The following is a 26,289-nucleotide window of genomic DNA, read 5'->3' as shown; positions in this document are numbered from 1 at the left end:
TTACTCAGACCTTCAGTGATATCAGTACCACTGGTTGCCAAGGGCATGACCAGGTAGTGCCCAGCAGTAGGGTTTTGGCACAAAAGTTGTCTGTTAGGCCACAGAACATCTGGGCAATCCAGCCATTCTACTGAAATGATTATAGATGTGCCAGAAGAAATGCAAAGCTAGATAGATTAGATTACTTAGTGTGGAAACAGGCCCTTCGGCCCGACAAGTCCACACCGACCTGCCGAAGCGTAACCCATGCAGACCCATTCCCCTACATTTACCCCGTTCGCCTAACACTACGGGCAATTTAGCATGGCCAATTCACCTAACCTGCACATTTTTTGGACTGTGGGAGGAATCCAGAGCACCCGGAGGAAACCCACGCAGGCACAGGGAGAATGTGCAAACTCCACACAGACAGTCGCCTGAGGTGGGAATTGAACCTGGGTCTCTGGCGCTGTGAGGCAACAGTGCTAACCACTGTGCCACCGTGCCATAGTTAGGCATAAAGCAGGCCCACCATGTTCCCAGCTCAAGGAATTGGGCATGACACCTCTACCATGCTTCCACTGCTCTTGCTTTCCACCTACTGCATAGTTATGCCTTTTTGGATGTGTTACAACCAAGTGAGCAGGATAATTAGTTTCTGTCCTCATGCAGCCATTTTTGTACTTTGGCTACAAGTTGAATGAAATAAATTTGAAGAAATAAACAATGGTATTTGCGTGTCTCCAGGCTAAAAAAAAACAAATTCAAAACCAGATATTGTTCACTGTGATTCTGATGAATCAATAACAATTTCCTTTGATTAACTTCATAATAAAAGATTTTCATTCCTATTGCACCCTTCACAACTTCACAATATCCCAAAGTGATTTCCAGCAAATGAAATACTTTTGAAATATAGCAGTTATCTGTCTCAGAGGATGAGTATAAAATGGGTATAAGAGGAGAACAAGCCTTCTCTTTCAGCTGAATCCATCAATCTTCTCTCAGCGCTGCTTGAAAGGAATTGACTGAAATAAAGTTCACTTTTGAGTTCTTGGGTCTGACTTCAACTTTTTTTTTCCCCCAAGGTTGGTAATCTGCAGATAAGACTTTTCGTCACAGTATGTAAAGCCACCAGAATGGTGTAAGTCAAGCTCGAGATTTGGATCTAAGTGACTGTGTTTTCAGACATTTTAAAATATTAATTTCAGTTCGGACTAACTCTTGATGATTTGGTTTGTGAAGTTCTGCTCAATCTAGGCAAGTGCTCACTATGGCCATCTTAACTCATGGTTTTTCTCTCTTTATTTTACAAAGAAAAACCTCTTTTAATCCAGGTATTGCAATTTCCATCATTCAATTGTAAACTGATCATCCTTTTTCACTACTATCATAATGGACCATTTGTTGGGTCAATATCCTGGACCTTCAGCACATGACTGCTACAGTTCAAGAAGGCAGTTCATTGCCACCACCTCAAAGGAAACCCAGGATGGGCAATAAATGCTGGCCCAGCTATTAATGCTCACATTCCATGAATTAATTTGGAAAAAACTACAATGTTCTATGCTACTTGTTACAAGATCTGAATAAAAAACATTGGATTGCCCTGGAGCACAATACCAATCCATCAAGTTTCAGGACATGCAACTTGAGGATGCAAATGGTGTGTCTTCTGTATTCCTTATTCACTCTGAGCTCCACTGGAATTTTGTCCACTGCTCTGTGTACTGTCTCTTAGTGGGAGACCCATGATGTGAATCTGTTTGTTTGCTCTCCATCCCTAAGTGCCCACTCTTTATTTTGTCTTAATAAAGTGTAGGGATGATTCTTGGAATTTGCATACTGTGGTGAAGGTGAGAGTGAGCTGCTTTCTTGAACTGCTGTAGTCATTGGGTCTGGGTACACTTGACATTTCTCACTTAAGTTTAAAAAGAATGGCAAGAAACTGACAAGATGCCTTTGGCTTAACATGGTAGAATGGGAGAAGTTGTTGGAATATTGCGTGCAATTCTGGTGTCCTTCCTATCATAAAGATGTTATGAAACTTGAAAGGGTTCAGAAATGATTTTCAAGAACGTTGCCAGGGTTGGACGATCTGAGCTACAGGGAGAGGCTGAACAGGCTGGGGCCGTTTTCCCTGGAGCGTCGGAGGCTGAGAGGTGACCTTATAGAGGTTTACAAAATTGAGGGGCATGGATAGGATAAATAGGCAAAGTCTTTTCCCTGGGGTCGGGGAGTCCAGAACTAGAGGGCATAGGTTTAGGGTGAGAGGGGAAAGATATAAAAGAGACCTAAGGGGCAACGTTTTCACACAGAGGGTGGTATGTGTATGGAAAGAGCTGCCAGACGAAGTGGTGGAGGCTGGTACAATTGCAATATTTAAAAGGGACTTGGATGGGTTTGAGTACGAAGGGTTTGGAGGGATATGGGCTGGGTGCCGACTCGTGGGACTAAATTGGGTTGGGATATCTGGTCGGCATGGACGCGTTGGACCGAAGGGTCTGTTTCCATGCTGTACATCTCTGACTCTGTCCCGCATTAAGAGGTTAGTGTTAACATTAAGTATTGTAAGATTGGAAGTAATATACTGGCATGGATTGAGAATTGTTTAATAGGGCACGAGATTGGTGCCTTGTGGGGTACCACAGAGGATGGGTCCTACCTATTCACAATGTGTATCAACAGTTTGGATATGGAATTTGAATATAATGTTGACCAGTTTGACAGAAAGATAGGGGATCATGTGAGTAGCCAGAAGAATGTAAAAGCCTTCAAGGCAATTTTAGACAACTTGAATAAGTGGACAAATACATGACAGATGTGTTGTAAGGTGGATGTGTCTAACTCTGTCCACTTCAGTAGGAAAAAATAATGGCAGAGTATTATTTAAATGGTGATAGATAGGAGGATGTTGGAAGGCAAATGGATCTGGTGTTTTTGGGTACAAGTCTCTGAAAGCAGACATATCGGTGCAGCAAGGAGTTAAGAAAGCAAATGGCCTTCATAACAAGAGAGTTTGAGCACAGGTGCAAGGGAGTCTTGCAGCAGTTGAAGAAAGCAATGATGAGATCATACTCTTGGATACTCTTTCTGTGCAGGATTTGTCTCCTTAACTAAGAGAAGATATACTTTCCCTTGAGGACAGTGAAGGTTCACTAGACTGATTCCTGGAAAGGCAGGGGCATCCTATAAGGAGAGCTTGAGTCAAGTACGTCTGTATTCACTGGAGATTAGAAGAATGTGAAGAAATCTGATTTGAAACATCTAAAATTCTAACAGGTCTGGACAAACTAGATGCAGGGATTCTGTTTCAATTGTCCTGGAGATGTCTAGAACAAGGGGTTGAAGTCTCTGAATACAGGGTAGGTGGTTTCAGACCGAGATAAGTTAAACTTTTTTTTTTATTCAGACATTTGTGAACCTTTGGAATTCTGTATCATTAAAGACAGTGAAGTTCAACTCACTGAATATGTTTATGAAAGAAATAAATACATATCTAGTTATTGAAGACATCAAAGAATATAGGAGAGCGCGCGGTGGTATGTCACTGATCTAAGAGATCAGCTGTGACCGTATTGAATGGTGGAGCAGGCGCAGTGAGCTGCTCATTTTCTGTATTTTTGTGTCATATTGTGCTCCTGCAACAGCTTCAAGATGATTTTTTTTGTGCAAAAAACTATTACGATCAAGTCGGCTAGGTTAAATGACATGGATATTATTCACAGGTCTACTGTGATCTAAATTATTTCAAAATAAGGGATGTAATATAAAAATTTGAGACAGACAACATAAATACACGAAAATCCGCATATATGCCTGTGGATGTATATCAGTAGATCTTGACCTTTTTAATCCCACTACTGAAGCTGTTTTTGATTATTTATGTAGTTTCATGGGTATTTCATGCAGTCTCTTGCATTACACCCCCACCGTGTTTCCACTCCTAGGCAGTTTCCTTGGTTTGCCTTGTGGTTGCTCTGGTCCTGAGTGAATGAGATCATTATGAATTGCTAGTTACCCTATCTTGCTTCTAGTTGTTTTGAGGTACATTCCATTACTGTGTTACAGCACTGGGTAAACCCTCCTGCTTAATTTAAACCAGCAGCACAAAAAAGTATCCCATGCTGTAATCTGTAAAAATTCGAGTGGCCAAGAACTACTTAATGTAAAAATGAACAACTTTATTTCTTAACATATAACAGAATAGTCAACTAACAACTATTCACAAGTCCTTACTCTAACCTATCTTTTAGCTTGCTTGTATAATACTGGTCCGATAATACTCCCAATTAAGATTTACAAAACAAAACACCTTTTCTCAAAAGCAGGCAGCTTTCGGTTCTTCTATATGGATCTTCCAGTGTTTGTCTTTTCTTAGGGATTCTGCTTCGCAGGTTACTAATTGATAAAGATACTTTTAAGAGAGCTGTTCTTCAGGCAGTCTTTTATTTGCTGGTAGCTGGGCTGTTCTCCTCCAACTGTTCAATTTTCCCTGGTCTAATATCCCAGAGCATCTGATTATGTCATTGGCTTTTAAGATTGTCAATATGCTAAATTAAAACTTGGGGTATAATTTAAACTGGCCTAATTCGCATCTGTTTTGTTTTTTGTCATTTCCAGGAAACCAGCTACTCCAGTAGCTGGAGCACATGTTACATTGGATCTTGTTGAGAATACTTGGTGCTGTCACTGCTAGCTTTTTAACTCTCTTAAAAGGTATAGTTCACCCACATCTTCATAACAACTGTACCAGATTTTTAATTATATTGTTTAGCTACAGTTGTTTAACATATATCTTAAAAATAAATGCCCTGTATTGTTGAGGAAGTGACAGTTTGATCTGCCATTCTTATCATTGCCACTTTCTAGCAGTAATAGCCATATATCAACCTCTGAGTAATAGACTGCCACACACAACAACACTGACAGAATGCAGGACTACTGTTTCAGGTTACTCCTGAAATATTAGTTTTTATTTTTGTGGAAGCCCATGTGCTTTGGATTGAAGGACAAACCGGTTATCTAAGGGAAATTAACTAAATGCTTATTTGTTTTGAGATTTGGCTATTTGCAAAAGTTAAGCAGATGACACTGGCATTGAAATCTGATGCTTGCAGCTTTAAGCTGAGGGATTTTTTTTGTATCTCAAATGAATGTTAAAAGATTTAACCTAAGTACTGCTCTGTGAAGTTATTAATAGTTAAAAATGAGTGAACCTCCATTGAAATTAGTGACATGTGGATTTAGAAATGAAGTTGTATTGCCCACGCCTAGCCTGACATGTCACATAATTGGAGTAATTGGAACTATGGTGGTTTGCTGGTGGCTAATAGATGAAAGATAGCATGGATGACTTGGCAGTGGAAGGAAAAAGCCATTCAGTTGCATGTGATGACATTTCTGGAGACCGAAGAAAATTTTAGATTTGAAGTGCAAAACAGCTTTTTCGACCACACACTAGGTAGACCCTTCTGTGAAGAAGGAACTCCTAGATAGAGTGCAATTTCCAGTGAACTGAGCACCTTTCTACGTGGATGCCTAAAGATCTTTTTCCTGAAACAAAGACAGAAATTGCTGGAGAAACTCAGCAGGTCTGTGGAGAGAGGAACTGCGCTAACATTTCAAGTCCAGTAACACACTCCATTAGACCTTTTGATCTCTGTCGATTTTGATGAAGAGTTGCCAGACTCCAAATGATAGCTCTACTTTTCTCTTCACAGATCCTGCCAGACCGGCTATTTTGTTTTTTTTTCCCTCTGTGTAGCAATTTCTGTTTCTTGTTTCAGATTTCCTGCATCCACAGTTCTTTGTTTTATTTTATGATGATCCTGAGTTGCACTAGCTTGGGAGTATAGGTACTCAAATCAGTTAACAAAATGGCAGAATCCCATGTTGGTTGCAGTTTAGAAACTTTTGATAGGATAATACTTGAGATATTCCATCTGTAGTGATTTAATTCTGCATTTAAAACAGGGGAATCCTTCCTGTAACTGGTTTCTTTGTTTTGTTTCTAAACTATTTTTAATGTCATTGACCTGGAATATTTCTGTTCAGTTTTAGTGACTAAATCCCTTGTTCGTTCTTATCAGCTAACTCGACCTATTTCATCCCAATTAAGCAACATCAGAGTGATACTGATGTGAAGAAATCTGCTTTTGAATGTTGTCCCACCTTTTGCTGTTGAAGGGTGGTGCATTATGGAAACTGTAATGTGATAGCAGAAGTTTTATTTATTTTCAACAGATTAGAATAGTGTTGGTGCAGTGCATGTTCAGAGATGTAGCTTTGTTGTCACAATCTCTCATCTGATGGAAAGATTGCATCTAGTTTCTGTAGGTTAGTGCACCCTTTGGGAATGAATTGATGCTTTATTGCTCAGTACCAGGGTAGATTTCTCCCCAAGCGAATAGTTGGTTGCTGGCTGGAATGCCTTTTTGGAAGACATCCCAGACTCTGTCTATAATACCACCTCCCTTTTCCTCCTTGGATACTCTTTGGTGTCGAGAATCTGTAGCTAATTTTAGCACAAGACTTAATTGGCTATATTGCATCATTACCTTTCAAATGAACATTTCTTAAGCTGCTGTCTATCTGTTCCTTTGGGTAAATGCATCTAAATATGAAAGGTGCAAGGAGATATTTGGGGTCGAGTGAGGCAAGGCAGTACACAATGAATAGTGGGGTACTGGGAATTATCACCAGAACCTTTGTGCTTGTCTATTGACCCTTAAAGGCAGCAGGACATGTCAAGGGGTTCTTTTAATACACACATGGGGCATTACATCATTAGCTATGCCAGCATTTATTGCCCATTCTTAGCTGCTGTTGAGAGGGTAATTGTGAGCTTCTGCCTTGAGCCATTGCAGTCCATGTGCTGTAGGTTGACCTTTGGAAAGGAATTCCAAGATTTTGATCTAGTGATAGGTGAAGGAATGATATATTTCCAAGTTGGGATGGTAAGTGGCTTTGGGGGAGAACTTGCAAGCAGTGGTGTTCAGTGGTGCTGCCCTTTTTTCTTCTAGATGATAATAGCTGTGTGTTTGGAAGGTGCTATCTAAAGATCTTTCTTCTTGTAAATGGTGGCAGGCAGAGTGGTTGTTTGTAGATGTCGTGCCAATCAAGTGGGCTCCTTTTGTCTTGGAATACCCCCCACTTGCTTGGATGAATGCAGCTCCAACAACACTCTAGAAGCTTGATGCCATCCATCCCTAGTCTTAACTTGTGCCCTGTAAATAGTGGACAGGCTTTGAGAATTTGGGATGTGGGTTACTCACTGCAGTATTCTTAGCTTCTGACCTGCTGTTGTAGCCACTGTTATTTGACAAGACCAGTTCCGTTTCTATTTTCTTTAAAGAAAGCATATGGGATAATTGCATTTTATTGGTCAAGCTATTAGATACAAGAGCAAGTAGGGTAGCGGGATTCTAACTGAAACATACAGAATACTGAACGACCTGGACAGAGTGGCTGTTGGGAAGATACGCCTATTGGTAGGAGAGACTAGGACCTGAGGGCACAGCCTTAAAGGGAAGATCTTTTAGGACTGAGATAAGGAGAAACCTCTTCAGCCAGAGAGTGGTGAATCTATGGAATTTAGAGGCCAGATCATTGATTATATTTAAGCTGGAGATAGATAGGGTTTTTGATTGTCGAGGGTTATGGGGATAAAGGTTTCTCAACCCCAATCAGCCACGATTTGAATGGCGGAGCAGACTCGATGGGCTGAATGGCCTAATTTCTGCCCTTGTGTCTTATGGTTTTATTTGTTAAGCTGCCATTGGGTGGACCTTGCAGAGCCCTGTTGTTGGAAAACTATCAGTGTTCCTCTAATTAAGTGCATCAATAGGGTGCCAGGTAGGTGCAGAATAGAATGGAAATATTAAACTTCTTGCTTTTCCCTAGAGGCAGAAACACAAAACTGCATTGTGGAGCCTGCCATTGTTGGAAATCAGGTGAGAATTTCAACTTTTTCCTGCTCTTGTATTGCTGTTTCCAGCCCCTCTAAATGGTCACACCTTCTAACAGACAAATCTGGATATCTATTGGCAATCTGATGAACACAAATTCATGGACAGAGCTGACCCTAATGTTATAGTTACAGAGTAAATGATTCATTAGTTATTAAGCCAATTTTAAAATAAACTTTTATCCCACGCGAATGTTCCAATCCCTGTTCAAAGTTCCTTTTTTTTTCTTTTTATGATGTTATTTTGCTGCTTTTAGTTTCCTGTTTGTGTATGTGGAGATCCAGTTGGTTTCTTGGAGAACTGAAAATGTCACTACAGCTCACAATGGGAATGAATCATCAGATTCCCTACAGTGTGAAAACAGGCCAATTGGCCCATCAAGTCCATACTGACCCTTTGTAGAGCATTCCACCCATAGCCATTCCACTATTCCATCCCTGCAACTCTGCTTACCCACTTAGCCTGCACACCCATGGACACTAGGGACAATTGGACTTGGTAAAAACAATGACTGCAGATGCTGAAAACCAAATACTGGATTAGTGGTGCTGGAAGAGCACAGCAGTTCAGGCAGCATCCTACGAGCAGCGAAATCGACGTTTCAGTTTGTCCGAAACGTCGATTTCGCTGCTCGTTGGATGCTGCCTGAACTGCTGTGCTCTTCCAGCACCACTAATCCAGCAATTGGACTTGGCCAATCAACTTAACCTGCGCATCTTTGGACTGTGGGAGGAAACTGAGCACCTGAAGGAAGCCCACACAGACATGGAGAATGTGCAAACTCCACACAGATAATCACCCAAGGCTGCAATCAAACCCAGGTCCCTGGCATTGAAGCAGCAATGCTAACTACTGAACCACCATGTGCCCAGTAAAAGCACTACAATCAGCAGTTGTGCCACTGCACCAACCTTGGAGATTATATTCTTGTCAGAGAGACCCTGCTCTGTGTGTAATCAAGGACAACAGCCTTGCTTCCCCAATCCTGATTTGTCTCCATTTCCTCCTTTTGCCTTTGGAAGTAGACCTGTGTATACACTCCAGAACTTCTCTTCTATCATTTGGTACTTCACTTGGCTCTTCCCTTTTTTTAAAAAAGATAATTGTCTTCAAGAAAGTGGTGTTAAATGCTCCCAAACATTTTCCAGTAAAATCATAGAGCAATAGTAGTCATCCCACGAACATAGAAAACAGTAATTTCAAAATACATCCAGAAACATTTACTGATTTCATGAATATAAATGAACTGGCTGATAATCTGAGAACTATTGAGTTTTTTTTTAGAAGAAACCACATAGCTAGATCAATTTTTGGAAGTTTTAAAAAAAAAATGTGATACTTAAGGTGGGACCTTCATATATCAAATATCTGGAAAATCTCCCAGATGGCCAACTTCTGTGGCCGAGAAAATTAAAATAATTCAGTAAACTCTCAACCTTAAAGTCATACATGGAGACGCACATTACATATAAAGTGAAATGCTTATCAACATTTGCACTCATGTCTGTCTGAAATATGGCCGTTAATTAAAATTCATAATGGCTACTCTTTCCCTTCACGAAAGGATTGTGTTTTTTTTAAAAAAAAACACCTTGAGGAAAACCCAGGTTAGAAAGGTAGAATCAAAAATCACTTTGAAATTCAAAAGGTATTTTGTTATCTCCTCTTGGGAGGTGGTATATTCTGCCAAAGCCACATTTAGAGTCATGGAGTAGAATCCTGGAGCTTTTTGCAGGATGAAAAGATTCCCTTTGGCCCATTCTGTCCATGCTAATCATCAAACATCCACCTACAGGTAGTTCTCCTGTAATGCCATAGTTGCATTCCAGTGAAATCTCGCTTAATAGAAAATTGCTTATTATAAATAATAGGGCCTATGGGGTTCAGGGCAGACCAGAAAAAAAATTTCTGGCTCAATCACCTGAAAGCCTAATGCAAAGTATAGTACAGCCTGAATATAAGTATAAATTCATCATTTAATGAAACAAAAATTTAACAGTGCATTTTCAAAAAATATAAGAAAGCTGCTCTCCATGCAATACCTCTCTCAGAAAGTGACTCTGTCAGCAATTGGCATTGGCTCATGCACAGACAGCACAGAGGTGTTTGCTCACATGCAGAACAAAGCACACCAGCTGATCCCCACTGGAATCGTGCTATTGTGAACAGAGGTAAGCATTCTTGAACATACCGTTCTCTAATTCTTCAGCGACGTTATAGCCAATCGCACTGCTGAAATGTGCATTATCTCCCAAAACTACCTGTATTCTAATCTTATTTTCCAGCACTTGGCCAATAACCTTGTATGCAATGGCATTTCAATAATTCATCTCTATCGTTCTTAATGTCTTGAGTTCCCGTGTCTATTCCCTTGTTTACGTAGTGAGTTCCAGATACCCACAAACCTCAGGATGAAACAATTTACTTAAAATCTCCTCTAAACCTCCTGCCCTTTACCCCATAATTGTGCCCTTGCTTACTGATTCCCCTTACTAAAAGGAAAAGGTTCCTTCTATCCACCCTGTCTATGCCTCTCATAGAATTGCACTCCACAACTGGATCTCCCCTCAGTCTTCTTTGCTCTAAGGAACATAGCCCCAGTCTATTTAGTCTCTCTTCATCCCTGAATCGTTCCAATCCAAGCAACAACCATGCTGAATCACTGAGTACGTCATCTGGTATAAAAAGTGGTATTTTCTGTTTGAGTTCTCTCACTGCCTGAAAACTGAGATGAAGTTCACACTTGTCATCTTGCATTCATCAGGACTGGGGAGCAAGAAATCTAAATGTGGAATGGGACATAATTTGCATATGCTAAAACACAATGTATGTATTTTTTGATTGGAAAAAATAAGTTTGTGCATAAGTTACTTTGCTCTCATTTGAGAAAAAGGCAATGGTGACTGCTAATCCTGGCTGCATTTCCCATGGTAATGCACTGACCGATAGCCTGACTTGCCTGGACTGAATTTAATCTGTTAAGACTGATTGATAGCTGAAAATATGTTGCTGGAAAAGTGCAGCAGGTCAGGCAGCATCCAAGGAACAGGGGAATCGCCGTTTCGGGCATGAGCCCTTCTTCAAGAAAGACTGATAGTCAACCATCTCCATGCTGCCTCAGCACCCTCGTCTCATGCTGTATAAATTGGTGTCCCCTTTCTAAGTTTCTGGTTTATTGTGTCCCAGGCCTGATGCGTGCGAGATGAAAAGCTTTTGACTTTGTCTCTTTTTTTTTCCAAATTTTCTTTATCTCTTTTCCTCTCTCTTGCTTTCTCTCTTTTGTGCACTCTTTGTTCCCTTGCTGTATTGCTTGTTGCTTACACTCTCCCTCTTTTGCGCTGGCCTCAGTGACTCAGTCCACCTGCTCTCTCCATGGTATCATCTGTCTCTTTTTTTTCTTCTTGCTCCCCTTCACAGCTTCAAGGTTGCTGTATTCCACAGATGAAGTCAAACATCTTTCTCCTTCTTTTTTTTTTTCTCACAAAACCACGTGGATGGCTGCCCACGGGGCTCACTCCACCTTTCTATCACCATTATCCCATCCCCAAACATGGAAGTGCTAAATCTAACATGGATGGTAATCATAGAATCTCTATAGGTGTGGAGGTGGGCCAATCAGCCCACTGAGTCCACACTGAGCCTCCAAAGAAAGTCCCACCCAGCCCCAATCCTGCACTCTATCCCTTTAACCCCCGACCCTTCCTCTGTAACCCGGTATTTCCTATGGCTAATCCATCTAACTTGCACGTCCCTGGACACTGGGCAATTTAGCATGGCCTAATTACTTAATCTGCACATCTTTGGACTGTGGGAGGAAACTGGAGCACCTGGGGAAACTCCTGCAGATCCAGGGGGAAGCTGCGAAGGGGAGCAAGAAAAAAGACTGATGATATCATGGGGGGAGAGAGAGAGAGAGAGCAGATGGACTGAGTCACTGAAGCTGGTGCAAAAGAGGGAGAGCGTGAGTAACAAAAAACACACAGTCCTCCGAGGGTAGAGTCAAACCCTGGTGCTCTGAGGTAGCAGTGCTAGCCACTGTGCCATCCTAGTGTGTAATGGATAGAAGTGGTTATTATGATGGTGTAACAACAAATTCATAATCATGTCGTCATTTTGGGAATGTAATCCTTGCATTTACATAAATCTACTCTCCATTTGTACCATGTAGTTTGTCCTTGCTTATAGGATGTAGGATCATTTTGTCTTTTTATTGGAATATAGAGTATTGCTGGCAAGGCCAGTATTTTGGTGTTGATCCCTAATTGCCCTTGAACTAGATGACTGGCTTGGCTAACTTTATCAGGAGTCATTTCACAGTCAACCACATTCACATGGGTCTGAAGTTGTGTGGGCCAGTCTGGATAAGGACAGCAGATTTCCTTCCCTAAAGGACATTACTGAACCAGATCGGCTTTTACGATACTTGATGATATCTGTCACTGGCATCGTTACGGAGACTAGCTTTTCAATTTGATTTTTATTCATTTGTAGTTAAATTTCACCAACCATCATGTTGAGATTTGAATCCATTTCCTCCAATGACTAGTCTGGTGATGTTTTCACGATGTCCAAAATCGGGGAGGCGGTGACATTGTTCACTTTGCCGGTTTCCAGATTAACCTGTTTTCACATTTCTTTCTATCTCACTGTGGCACTAAAATTAGCACAGGGATGACGTCTGGAAGCATTTATTGACAGAACTGTGGAAATCCTGGGCTCCTTTCTGCCAAAAAAAAAACTTGTTGAAGCCACAGCCGTTCAAAATGTCAAATCCGAGCTTGGTAAAGTTTTGAGGCAAGGACTGAAACAGAACTAAGGCAGGTAGACAGAAGTAAGGTGGAGATTTTGTTGAAATCTAATTATACAGCACAACACACTCTCTAGGGTCTAAGTGTCCCACTTTTCCCATGTTCTTTGACTCACCAACTTTTTTCAAAAGTGGAGCTTTTTCTTTCTGGAGTGTAGGTTGCCATCTCTCTAAGTCTGATCTGCTGGTTCCCAATAAATCTATATTTTGTTTCTCCTTCTGCATTTTCTTTTCCCATCTCTGCTGGTCAAAGGAACTGACTGATTTAGCAGCAATACTCAGAACCTTCAAATCAGCGCTAAGTGGGTTGTTGCTAAGTGATGCTACTTAATATCCGACGACTCAATGAGTGATGCAAACATATGCACCTTTTGTTGTCCCTCATAGCGGCGTGCTCACTGGGCTGTGTGCTGTTTGCTGGGCTGGAGCACCAACTAGATGATGTACAGAAAGAGAGGGATCCCGGCTGATGTTTGGTCTGTAGAAGGAGTGGATCCCAACACGGTAGGGGATACCCAGGACACCAAGTCAAATCCAAGTGGACGCATTACTCACCATGAGACTTATGAAAAAGCTCGTGAACTCTTCCAGTTGTGTGACAAAGAGGAGAAGGGCTTCATCACCAAGCGGGACATGCAGGTACCAAGCTTTCTACTTCCATTCCCCTGATGAATCAGTTCTACAATGTAAAAATATTATTTATGGATGATCTCCGGTGAATGCTAGCCAGTTGTTGATAGGATCAATAGAAGATGACAGTTTGTGAAATGATAGGCTGGTTGGCTTTGGGGGATGCCTGGGAAGAGAACAATTTATGTCGTGAAATCTGCGTACTGTGTTCGAGGTGTCGGTCTTGCACCAGTCAGTGGTATTTTTGTTGTCGTTTCAAGTCCAGTTGCTGAGGTTTAAGGAGCAAAATCATGAATCTGGCACTCCCAGTGCTGGAAGAGGGCTGCACAACATACGATGCTACATCTGAGATGTGATGTTAAATGTCTGTGTTTTCAGGTTGACTTTAAATATCCCATAACACTTTTTTTTTAAAAACAGCAGAGTTTTCCCTGCTGTTATGGACAATCTTCAACCCTTTGCTGCTTTATATTTTAAAAAATGCTTATCAGTATATTGTGTGTGTGCTTGTTTGCATAAATATTAATTTGTTTAAAGTGAAGAAGTTCTGTTAGCTTTCAATATTTTTAAAGGCGTTTTTTTTTTTAAATTCAGGAAGCACTTTGAGCCATACAGAATGGAAATAGACCCTTTGGTCCAATGGGTCCATGCTGATCATGTTCCCAACCAAACTAATCTCACTTGCAAGCACTTGGCCCATATCCTGCCAAACCTTTCCTATTCATGTATGTTTCTGAATGTCTTTAAAACATTCTGCTTGTGCCCTTTAGAGGTTATTAGCAAGCTGACTTTTTAAAAAAAAGTCTTTTGGAAAGCTGTGTTAAAGCTTGGAGATGCTAAAGAGCTGGGTCTTTTTCCCAAGAGCTGAGAACTAGGGTGCTATTGGTTGGTCTCCACCAAATTATTTACCTTCTTGGTATACACGTCCATTGGTTCCTTTCAGATCCCTCTGAGTCTGAGGTTCTTGAGGTCCTAGTGTTCATTGTGAATTAGTTTGCCTTGTTTGTCCTGCCCTAAAGCACATCACTTCACACTTCCCTGGATTGAACTCTGATTTCTCTGGATTTGCCACTGATCAATGCATCTGACTGGCTCGTCTACATGTTTGTCATTTAAGGCTTTCCCTCCTGTTTGCTACCCCACCAATTTGTCATCTGTGAGCTTACTGATCAACCCTTCTCATTCAAGCCTAAGTGATTAAGCATATCAGAAAAAGCAAGGCTCCTGCACTGACTCTGATGGGATTTCTGGACACAAGCCTCCAATCACAAAAAACACCCTTTAACTACTGCCCCTCTGCTTCCTGCAACTTGGGCAATTCTGAATCCAATTTGCCAATTTTCCTTGGATTCCCAAGGGCTCTTGCATTCATAGTCCATTTCCCATGTGGGAACTTGTCAAAAGCCTTGCTGAAGCCCCAGTAGGTAAGGTCATTTGACATAATCTACACAACTGGCCACCTCTTTGAAAAATTCGATCAATTTGATCATACACGACCTCCCCCCTTAACAAAATCATGTTGACTGTTCTAGGTTAATCTCTCTCCTTTTCAAGTAAGGATTAATTCTGTCCCTTAGAATTTCTTCCAATAGTTTCCCCACCACCTAAGATCAGACGGAGTCCTGTAATTTCTGCTTTATTCCTTCCTGAATAAAAGTACCACATAGTGGATGTCGTCCAGTCCTCTGGTGGCCAGAAAGAAATTAAAACTTATAGCTCATGTCCCTACTAGTTCCTCCTTTGCGTCAGTCAACATCCTGGGATATGTTTTTTCACCCAGTCTTACTGGTTTATCTACTTGCAAGCCTGTGAGACGACTCAGCACTGCCTCTGTCTATATTAATATCTTTAATCATATCCTAGTCCTTCTCCCTGATTTTCTATGCCCACATTATCCCTCTGACTATTGAACACTGACAGCAAGGATTTATTAAAATTCGTGTCTTCTGGCCCCATTCTCAAATTATACTATGGTCATTATTGGGCCCTACTCTTTCTGCAGTTATCCTTTTTCCCATAATGTACTTGTAAAATAACATAAGAACAACCTTTTATTTTACCATTATCCTTTCATGCCTTTTTTTTTGTTTTCCATTTTTTTTCTCCTAGTTTCTGCTTTCACATTCTTTACTCCTCTAGGGCTTCTGCTATTTTGAGCTCTTGGTATCTTCCATAAGCTTCCCTTTTCCTTTTTTCTTTTATCCAATGCTGTATGTCCCTTTGATGTCCAATGTTCGCTGGATTTTAAAAAAAAAATTCACTCCTGGAACTTGGGCATTGCTGGCTGGGTCAGCATTTATTGTCCATCCCTGATTAGATTGGATTAGATTAGATTACTTACAGTGCAGAAACAGGCCCTTCGGCCCAACAAGTCCACACCGCCCCGCCGAAGCGCAACCCACCCATACCCCTACATCTACCCCTTACCTAACACTACGGACAATTTAGCATGGCCAATTCACCTGACCTGCACATCTTTGGACTGTGGGAGGAAACCGGAACACCCGGAGGAAACCCACACCGACACGGGGAGAACGTGCAAACTCCACACAGTCAGTCGCCTGAGGTGGGAATTGAACCCGGGTCTCTGGCACTGTGAGGCAGCAGTGCTAACCACTGTGCCACCGTGCCGCCCACTCTTGGCTGACTCTTGACTGACTGACGACACCTTCAGTTTAAACAACTGATTTCCCGGAAGACTGCTGCCTCCCGCTTTGATCTGAGGTGTGAATACTGTGGAACTTGATTAGATTAGATTAGATTCCCTACAGCGTGGAAACAGGCCCTTCGGCCCAGCAAGTCCATACCAACTCTCTGAAGAGTAACCCACCCAGACCCATTTCCGTCTGACTAATCCACCTAACACTATATGGGCAATTTAGCACAGCCAATTCACCTAATCTGCACATCTTTGGACTGTAAACTTGTGCCATTACCTAAACGTGGCCCCTGGTGTCAGACCAAGACAAAGAACAGAGTGGGTGAGATGCACCATGACGCATGAACATGCGAATTGGGAACAGGAGTAGCCCACTCGGCCCCTTGAGTCCATGCTGGCATTCAGAAAGAATCTGGCTACTTTTATGACTGAACCTTCATGGGACCCATCCCAGTTTACTGCCTACCCTGAGTCCGTCAGCCCTCTGGGGTCATAAGTGTCACCATGGCCCAATTTCAAAGAGCATTTGGTGCAACACTTTATCATCTTTTTGCCCTGTACCACTTCAAATGTGACCCACTGTTTTGACACAGATTTACCTGCAAGTATCTGCTTCCAGTCCAGTCTGGGCAGCTGCCACATATTAACCATTTTGTAATGACCAGTGAACCTGAACTATCTGGACTGTTGTATGTTCTGCAATTTGACAATTTTAATTAAAAAAAAAAAAAAATTCTCATGGAATGTTGGTATTTTACCCTAGGCCAGAAATAATTGCCCAGGAGAAGATGGTCTGAACTGCCTCCTTGGACTATTTTGCTGCGTTCTGGACCAAGGCAGAATCCCTCCAAACATTTCAAGTAGCCCAGACCTTAACTTTGCCATTTGTTTTAAGCAGGTGTATGGTGGATGTTCCAGGAGTGATACAGTTGGTCAAACCCCTTACTGTTAATCAGAACAGAATTTATTTACAAGATTACCGAAATGAAACACAAACAAATGAGAACAGAATACCGAATAACAATCTAACTGAAAACCCGACAGATTATCCCAACTTAATGATGCTGTTCCAAATACTCATCAATCCCCATAAGCACCCCTTGGCATAAAAGGTGAAAGGGTCTTACGAGAGAGAGAGAGAGAGATGACAGACGCGACATGGAACACCTTCTTCCATGTAGCTGTTTCTTGGACCAGCAGCCTCAAAACTGTATTGACTGTATTCAGTGAACAGCCAGACTGCTAAAACCAAACCAGAGAAAAGCTGAGCTGGCCTTTCATTGTACAAGTTTTTTTGTTAAATATTGAAAGTATTCTCAAGTAGATCAACCCCAGACCTTTTCGGAATTGGTGTCCTTATGACCTCCTGAAAACAATCCCTAAGGAATAAATGTTGAAGGTGGTAGATGGGACGTCCGTAAACCGGATTGCTTTGCCCTGGCTGGTGTCGAGATTCTTGGGTGGTGGTGAAGTTGCAGCCCTCCACCTAATTGGAGAGAACGCCACTGGAGCCCTGGCTGGTGCCATGTAGGTCATAGGCAGGCTTTGGGGAGTCAGGAGCAATATTTCCAGTAAATGATTCAGTCAGGCACCTGGTCCAAAGCCAACATGTCTCAGAGGTCAGTGCGTTGCTCTGAATTTGTGCAGTGAAAAAATGTTTGAGGGACTATTGGTCAGGAGCTGAGTTACTTGCTGCAGGCTTCCTAGCCTCTGATCTGCTCTTGTCATAGTGTCCATAGTAACTTAGATTTAGCAAGCATTTTTAAAAAAAAATGTGACTACAAGGTACAGAAAGGGAGAGGTAAAATCATTCCGTATTCCTGCCCCTGTTCAGATGAGGATCAGATCAGGTCCTTGTTGTGAAGAAGTTTGTGGACACTGTGTGCTGTAAGGGGTCAAGGATACCAATGATCGAGACGAAAAAATGGATGGGCACGAGTGATGCAGACTTTGAGAGGAGACGATGATGGTCGTGAATATAGTTAGGTGAGTTTCTGTGGTGAGGGGAGAGATTCCGAGAGAACGGGAATTACAGGAAAGGGGAACTGGGTGGAGTAAAACTGTTGGATAAGTATGTGCTCCGTGCAGAGCTGGAAGGTGGAAAATGGAGGATAAATAACGAGTTATTAATTGTTTTGCTTTGGTGACCCATTCTGGTTACCTATCCTGACCAACCTAGATTCCAATATCTTTGATATCCAATGACTCAGTGGAGGTGAGAGAAATGGGGGGAGACTGATCTGTTTAATGTGGATGTGGGTGGGACCTCTTTATTCTGGGAGAGGGCACTGAAATAGAATGCCTCCAGCAGACTGCCTTGTGAACCAATTGAGAGGAATTCTTGGTTGAGAAAAGGGAAGGAGAAAGTGAGGACTGCAGATGCAGGAGATCAGAGCTGAAAATGTGTTGCTGGAAAAGCGCAGCAGGTCAGGCAGCATCCAAGGAACAGGAGAATCGCCATTTTGGGCATCAGCCCTTCTTCAGGAATGAGGAAAGTGTGTCCAGCAGGCTAAGATAAAAGGTAGGGAGGAGGGACTTGGGGGAGGGGTGTTGGGAATGCGATAGGTGGAGGGAGGTCAAGGTGAAGGTGATAGACCAGAGTGGAGGTGGGGGTGGAGAGGTCAGGAAGAAGATTGCAGGTTAGGAAGGCAGTGCTGAGTTCAAGGGATTTGACTGAGACAAGGTTGGGGGGAGGGGAAATGAGGAAACTGGAGAAATCAGAGTTCATCCCTTGTGGTTGGAGGGTTCCCAGGCGGAAGATGAGGCGTTCTTCCTCCAACTTGCCAGACATGGCAACACTAACTAGGTTCTAAATGAACATTAAATTACTAAGGGAATGAAGTACTCACAAATGAATGAGGTTTCTCAAGCATAAGACTGCATATGTTTCAGAGTTACTCTATGGGGAAGATTGTAATGGATACTATTGCAGTGGATACCTCAGATGAAAACTGAGGTACTATTAAAATAAATCGTAATTGCCTATTTAAAATTTTCAAACTTTGTGAATATGTGATAAAAAGATATTTGCTGTGACCTGATCCATCTAGGAAGGTGCATTTTGGATGTTTTTTTTTGCCAGTCGAAGTAAGTATCTCAGGAGATTTATTTTTGATAACCTTCATGTCTGTTGTCTTTTGCTAATTTTTAAGTTTTGTGGTGTCTAACCTTTTGCTTTTCTTGTGTTATTTTAAGTTTAATTTTCTGCTTCTGTGTGAGTTGCATCAATACACAAGCAAAAAGTAATGTTACTATGTGACTCTATCATATAACAAAGGGGCTAGTGAAAACAGAAATGTAATCTTCATGGAGAGCCTTTGAGGGGAAAGAAAATAGGGCTTTGTGCAATTTTTGTGCAGTTGACAATGCACTTAAATTATTTTGCAAACTCTATTTTGACCATGAAATAGTACTTTCGCCTGAAAGGTGAGACAAAAGCACTTTTTAAAAAATTCAATGTGATCTAATTCTGTCTTCCTATTTATCTGTTTGAAAAATCTTTATTAGACTAATTTGGAAGTAATGCATTATGCATTCAGAAAGGTTAGCTGTACTGTGCAGAATGCTCCATCGTTTGTGTGCATGAGAAAAGATTATCTTGTTCTGAATTTATTGAACAGCGGTCTCTTGGAGAAATAAAGCTTTGAGGTTTGTGTATTTTGAGTTTGCTTTGTATTTGTATGCAAATTAGTTCAGTCAGATCCACTTCACATTATATTTAGCAACACTACAGATCTCCTGAATTCCATTTGCTTTTATAATCTACCTTTTACTTGACTTTCAATGGAAAGTGTAAGCAAAATGTTCCTATTTTCTCCTGAATTCCCAATTTGCTTAGTGCATGTTATTAGATATTTCAAATCTTAGTTAACTGAATGACTTTGAATGATCACATGAGGGAGGTGCGACATATAGAGCAGCCAAGATAATGTAAGTCAACAACAGCTGGCAAATGTTGTTGTTCTGACTTCTCCACGATTCTCACGTGGGCCTGCTGCCTTTCGATGTGACTTCGGAGTACTGTGACTAGTGTAGTTGTCCAGCAAGTCTGAAAGTAATTTTTCCAATATGGAATCTAATTGCCTCAGGAAATTAACATTCCAGAGTTGTTTTTTCCTCCAAATCATGCTGTCTCTCTTTTTAATTTAATCTGGATATCTCTGTTTTGTTTTGGAATAATCTTTTTGTTGCTTTCCAGTTTGCAGAAGCCACAGATTCCCCTGAAGAGGGTGCTGTACTTGACCATATGCCCAAGTAGTGGAAATGCCCGCTAAGAAAGCGGAGAGGTGTTTGGGGAACTGTATGCAAGGGAAACCATGAGAGCAATTCCTTCACCACTACCAGTGTAGTCCAGGCCAGTAAAACCTGACCCTTCTGCTCAACCACAAATGAACTATGTGCAGGGTTTCACCTTGTATGTTATCAGCTGCAAGACCCTTTTGTTTATTTTTGAATTTTTTTTGCCTCTCCTCCTCTAGAGACTGCTTATAACTATTCTTTTCAGATGATCGATTTCTCTACTAAAGTTATGCTTTCTCTTTCTACAGTCAGCCTTCTTGAAACAGGTTGATGAATTATCTTGTATGCAACTCCCTGGAAGGCTCTGCCCTTGTTTATTACCATCTCAAAAGGCAATAGTACATTACCAGATTGTACTGTGCTTTTGACACTGAACAAAATTTCAAATAGTTGCTGTGACAGATAATGAGGAAGTTAGGTGCATGAATCATCATTGGAAACCAGCAAGCCAAAGAATACAGCTATGCTTTTGCCAACTGTATAACCGTTGGTCTGTAGGGATCAGTCTATCTATTTCAGTCCAAAACTGATGGGATTTTAAGCGACCGATCAGCATGAAAAAATATGTGGAGAACTTTTAAACATTCTAATGCAGTCAAAAGGTCTGGTTGGAAAAGCATTCAAAGTGGCATTGTACCATACATTCAGAAAGTTAAGACAAAAATATTGGTTATGTATATTTGGCCTTCATTACTTGCCATTCAGAGTAGAATGTGATGATAAATTGAAGACTCTTCCAGACTGCATTGCAGTGATCAGTGATACTATGTAAGTTAGGTTTTCAATCCTCCTCTGTTTATATTATTTGGAAATGCGAACATGGAATCATACTAACAAGGAGCTGGAGTAGGCTATTTAGCCCCTTGACTGCTCCATCATTCAAAGAAGATCATGGCTGATGTGATTGTAACCTCATTCAAGTTCCCACCTACCCCTGATAACCTTTTCACCCCAACACTTAACAAGAATTTCTCTACCTCTGTCTTACAAGATTCAGGAAGTGATTTCTAAAGAATGATAAAATGCAGAACTAGTTTCACCTCATTTCTGTTTTACATAGCCAAGCCCTAATTTTATTTTTTAAAGTGTTCCCTAGATCTAGATTCTCCCACAAAAGGAAACATTCTCTACGCATGTAGCCTGAGAAGAGTTCTCAGGATCTTGTGTTTCAATCAAGTTGCTGTATCTCTTCTAAACACCAGTTAGTCTGTCCAACATTTCCTCAAAAGTCAACCCATTTATTCAGGTATTGCTCTGGTAAATCTTTAAACTACTTCCAACTCATTTACATCTTTCTTTTGAAAGAAGATGGCCAAAACTGTGGACACTACTTCATATGTGGACGTAGTGATGCCCTGGAAAAAACAAACATGAAGCCTGACCTCCAGATCTTGTATTCAGGTTCCCTTGCTTTATATAGCATTCTAATAGATTTCCTAATTATTTATCAGAACTGTATTTTAACTTTTTGCTATTTATGAATTTGGCCACCCAGATCCCTCTGCATCTTAGAGCTCTGCAGTCTTTCACCATTTCAATAATCTTTCTATTTTGTTCTTCCTGTCAAGTTTGACATTCTCATTTTCCTACTTTGTCCCCTTTGCCAGATCTTTGCCCACTAATTTGACCCATCTGTATCCCACTGTAATGTCTGTAAACCCCTTCTGACAGCCTACCTTCTTTCTTTCTTTTATGTTATAAGCACATATGGTAGCCAAATGTTCTGTTCATCCATCATTGATTAAGAGTTGTAAACAGTTAAAGTACCCGTATGAATTATTGTGACATGCCACAGACTGTATCTTACCTGCAAAAGAGCCATTTTTGTTTCCCGTTAGCCAGTCAATTTTCTATCAATGCCAATAAGCCTGAGCTTTTAATTTTGACAATAATTGTTGATGTGGTACTTGGTCTTCTGGAAATCGAAGCACAGTCAATCCACTTATTTCCCTTTTATCCGAAACATGCGCGACCTCCTCCAAGCACTCCAATAGATTGATCAAATGCGATTTTTCCCTTTTCATAAGACCCATGTTAACTCAAACCAGTTGCTTTTTAGAGGTAGTCTGAAATGTCTTGCTATAACATATTTAACAATAGATTCTGACAATTTTCCTTTGATGATATCATTTTCTTCCTTCCTGTCTCTGTCTCCCTTTTTCAATTAAGGACTTGCCTCCATTATCTTCCAATTTAGTTGGACCTTCCCTGAATAGTGTGTTTGGAAAAATAAAATTAACATATCGATTATTTCACTGGCCACTCTTTTGAAGACTATAGGGTGAGGTCTGTCAGGACCCATTGACATGTTAGACTGAAATGTCAAAACTTTTTTCTCAGTGCCACCTCTCTGATGATTTGTTTTTTCTAAGTTTCTTCCCCCCCCTCCTCTCTCTTTCTCTCTCTTTCTCTCTCTTTCTCTCTCTTTCTCTCTCTTGCTCTCTCTTGCTCTCTCTTGCTTGCTCTCTCTTGCTCTCTCTTGCTCTCTCTTGCTCTCTCCCTCCGTATAGAAACAATGCTCATGTTGTTAAATATTTCTCTTTTTTTTTTGCACATATGGCGACCTTTGCTAACCAATTGCATGGTCTTGGCACTTTTATGTTTGTACACTACCTTTTCTCTTCGGTTAATAGAAGGTTTGCATAGCTTGGTTTCATTATCGATTTTTTGACTCCCTAGAAATGTGATCTTGTAGCTATAGGAAATAAAGCTCTTTATTTACAAATGTATTAAAGCAGATGTCCCAACAGAATTTAAAATGTTTGAAGCAAAGTTCAAAGCTATGTTTTCTAGATTCTGGTGTGTCTAATGCAGAAAAGCAAACCATCTAACCAATTAAGAACCAAACATTACACAGACTTAATGCATCAGAATTAAAAGCTGAAGTACTACAAGATCCCAAAAAATATAGATTGCTTTAGAAGACCAGTCCACAGTTGGATTAAACACGCTTATTCATTGACTAATATTTGTCACTTAGGTAAACGTCTACAGAATCCATAATCCACTTTGTGAGCAGATGCAGAGAAAAGTATTCATTGTGATTTTTTTCAATTGAGCAGCTAGGAAACTGAATTATTGAGGTGCTGTTTCCTTGTCAATCAATGTGAGCTTTCAAAAAAAGTCTGACCAAACTAAAGACTCCAGCATCAAATAACTACTGAAGAAAAGATGTAGTGCACAACCCTTGCAGGTTGACAAAGGTTAGTAGGTCCTCAGTACAACTTCAATGGAGACACAATCACTAGAGAGCCAAGATAAAGGACAACATGTCGAAGGTATAGCCTTCTACATGCACTAAGGAAGAACCCAGCTTTCAGTAAGTCCTGCAAAGCAGATGTCAGAAAAGACCACTAGTAGAGGCAATGCACAAGTGCCAAGGTTGATGCAGCTACAAAGCTGTGCAATAAGCCAACTATACATAATGTACTCATCAGAGGCCATTGACGTTCTGCTCGAGGTGTGTACATAAAGTTATCAACAAAGCAGAATCACATGATGTACATGAAACCAGGTGAAGAACACAGTTCCCCTGTCAATCTTGGGCAGACCATCAATGTCATTGTACTGCTTGATGTATTTGCAAGGCATCAAATTATTTGGTCTCAGAAAACCGGTGACTGCCAGTGTAAATATCCTATCCCTATGAATTGCAAAAACGAATTGTGTGCCTGAAAATGTGGAAAGCCATGACAAAATTCGGTGAAGGTAAAATGTTGGCATAAAGAGGTTCACCAATTCCATGTGCAGGGTGAACATTGCTGGAATGTAAATACAATCTGTTTTTATGCTGCAGATGTCATAGACCTGGCTAGCCCAGCAGTTGCACTTCATTCTGCACACTAGCTAAACACTAGTTACAGTCTAGCTTTCTCTGGAGTCTTGATCAGATATGATATTGAGAAGTTTCTACAATTCTTCTTTCAGAAGAACAAACTGGCTTAATTCTGACCGCAGCAAAAGGTTTTCTTCTTCAGAAATAGAAGGGATCAACTGGGTTACTCTTCCTCATAGGCGGCTTCTCCCTCCATTAAAGACGCCCTGATTTAAAACCTCTCTAAGCCAGTCACTATTCCAACAGCCCCAGCTGAGGTCAACAGCAAAGCAGGCAGTTATCACTAATCATGTCATTTCTAGGTAACCTTATCTTTTCAAAAATCTCAAGTTTTGCAGTGACATTTCAACAGCCTCGTTTTAAAGAGATTTCCACAACACTCGAAATGAACCATTTTCTGTAATACTTCAAAATGTTAACTTCCCAAAGAAGTACTAAATGTGAAACATCTCTGTAGGACTACGGTGATATCTGGTGAGGGGAAAATAATCACAGGCTAATGTTCCAATGAAATTATAAATGTCCAGCAGCATAAAGATATTCTGAAATCCATCTAATGCACACTGATAACCTAGGGTTTACAGAGCGCTGAATGCATTTATAATAACAAAACCAGTTTCATTGAAGGGAAATTTGCCTTCCCTGCAGAGAATGTGAAGGTGCTGCCAAACATTTAACATCAAGGTGTTGCCTTTTAATTCAATTGTGTTACATGCAGATTTGACATTAAATTGCTTCCAGGCAATCCTTCATGTTGCTGCAGCTGATTAAATCCTCCAGTTAAATCAGTGGAATTATATTCGATCGGAAGCCCCAATACGAGTGTGAAATGAGATTGTTTAGCATTGGAAAGCCACTTTTTAACAATGGAATTTGTAATCATTATTGGCTTGTACAGAAATAACATGCGATGCTATTCTGAGAATTAATGTAATAATATTAGTTAATTACTGTTTTAACAAGTGAAACAAGTAGTTCAGGTATTAATTGTGGTGAGTCAAAGTGTGGTGCTGGAAAAGCACAGCCACTCGGGCAGCTTCTGAGGAGCAGGAGAGTCAATGTTTTGAGCGTAAGCTCTTCATCCGGAATGAGACCCCTCATTCCTGATGAAGAGCTTCTGCTTGAAATGTGGGTGCTTCTGCTCCTCAGATGCTGCCTGACCGACTGTGCTTTTCCAGCACCCCACTTTTCGATTCTGATCTCCAGTGTCTGCAATCCTTGCTTTCTCCCCAGTTATAACCTCATGATGTTGTGTGAATTTTAACTTTGTCCACCCCAGACCATCACTGGCATAGAAAAGAAAACCTGCTAATTGTTTAAAGCAGTAATTAAACCTTACTACCTATCACTGTTGCAATGTACCTTGATGCCAATTATTGATGTTTTCCTCTGTATGTATTAAGTCTGTCTTGTATATTATAATTTTAGGTTTGCTATGGTCTTTACTCTTGTAGTTTATGTTCCTAAGCAGCAGGATGCTCTCCTAGAGATGCCCATTAATCTAGAGTGCCCTTGATGACCCGAAGCGTTCTCTTCAGGACCATCTTAGTTTTGCTCCTGTGCTGTACAGCAAGCAGAGGAAGCTTTCTCTTTAAGTGCTTGTAGATCTCTCTGTCAGGAATGCTGTTGGTCATTTAAAAATTGACTGAGCCAAAAAAAATTACTTTCTGAAAAAACCTGTAAGCTTTCAATTGTGTCCCAAATACATCAGACTGAGTTCATAACTTAGTAGCCGTTCAGAAGTCCACTGAATCGTTTAGGTTATGGCTTAGATTCTCAAGTTAGGAAATTCCCAACTTCATGTGCTCATACTATCTGAGGATACACAGGATGAGGGTGACTGCAGTTGGACAAGCCCACTTGGAAAAGGGGCAGATATAGACACTGCTGGATGCCAAGGAAGTCTGTTTTTGAAAAATATCTGCCTCAGTTCTGTGGGATTTTGTTGCAGCTACAATTAAAAATGGAAGTCTCTCTAACTCTCACTGAAAAACCCCAAGATGTCCTTATGCCCCCTACATCAGGCTGTGCCTGTTAATTATTATCATTTTCTCCATGCCATTTACCAACTGTATGCTATATAGAACCAAAGAACCCCTATTAATAACTA

The 26,289-nt window shown here is 40.9% G+C and overlaps 1 protein-coding gene across 2 annotated transcripts in view; it reads left to right on the top strand.

Moving 5' to 3' along the window:
• The window catches only part of LOC140493499 (EF-hand calcium-binding domain-containing protein 4B-like), a 144,601-nt gene that overhangs the window by 20,978 nt on the left and 97,334 nt on the right, over nt 1–26,289 (top strand). Inside the window, exons 3-6 of one of the 2 annotated variants that reach the window (XM_072591993.1) lie at nt 1,068–1,123; nt 4,603–4,698; nt 7,885–7,934; nt 13,144–13,395. In XM_072591993.1, coding sequence (XP_072448094.1) covers nt 13,195–13,395 — 201 coding nt within the window. In that variant the 5' untranslated portion in view covers nt 1,068–1,123; nt 4,603–4,698; nt 7,885–7,934; nt 13,144–13,194. The remainder of the gene's footprint in view (nt 1–1,067; nt 1,124–4,602; nt 4,699–7,884; nt 7,935–13,143; nt 13,396–26,289) is intronic. The other variant, XM_072591992.1, reaches the window with a different exon arrangement.

Source organism: Chiloscyllium punctatum, chromosome 22 (genome assembly GCF_047496795.1).
Source record: "Chiloscyllium punctatum isolate Juve2018m chromosome 22, sChiPun1.3, whole genome shotgun sequence".
In the NCBI taxonomy this organism is placed as follows: Eukaryota; Metazoa; Chordata; class Chondrichthyes; order Orectolobiformes; family Hemiscylliidae; genus Chiloscyllium; species Chiloscyllium punctatum.
This window is presented reverse-complemented; position numbering and strand designations above follow the sequence as displayed.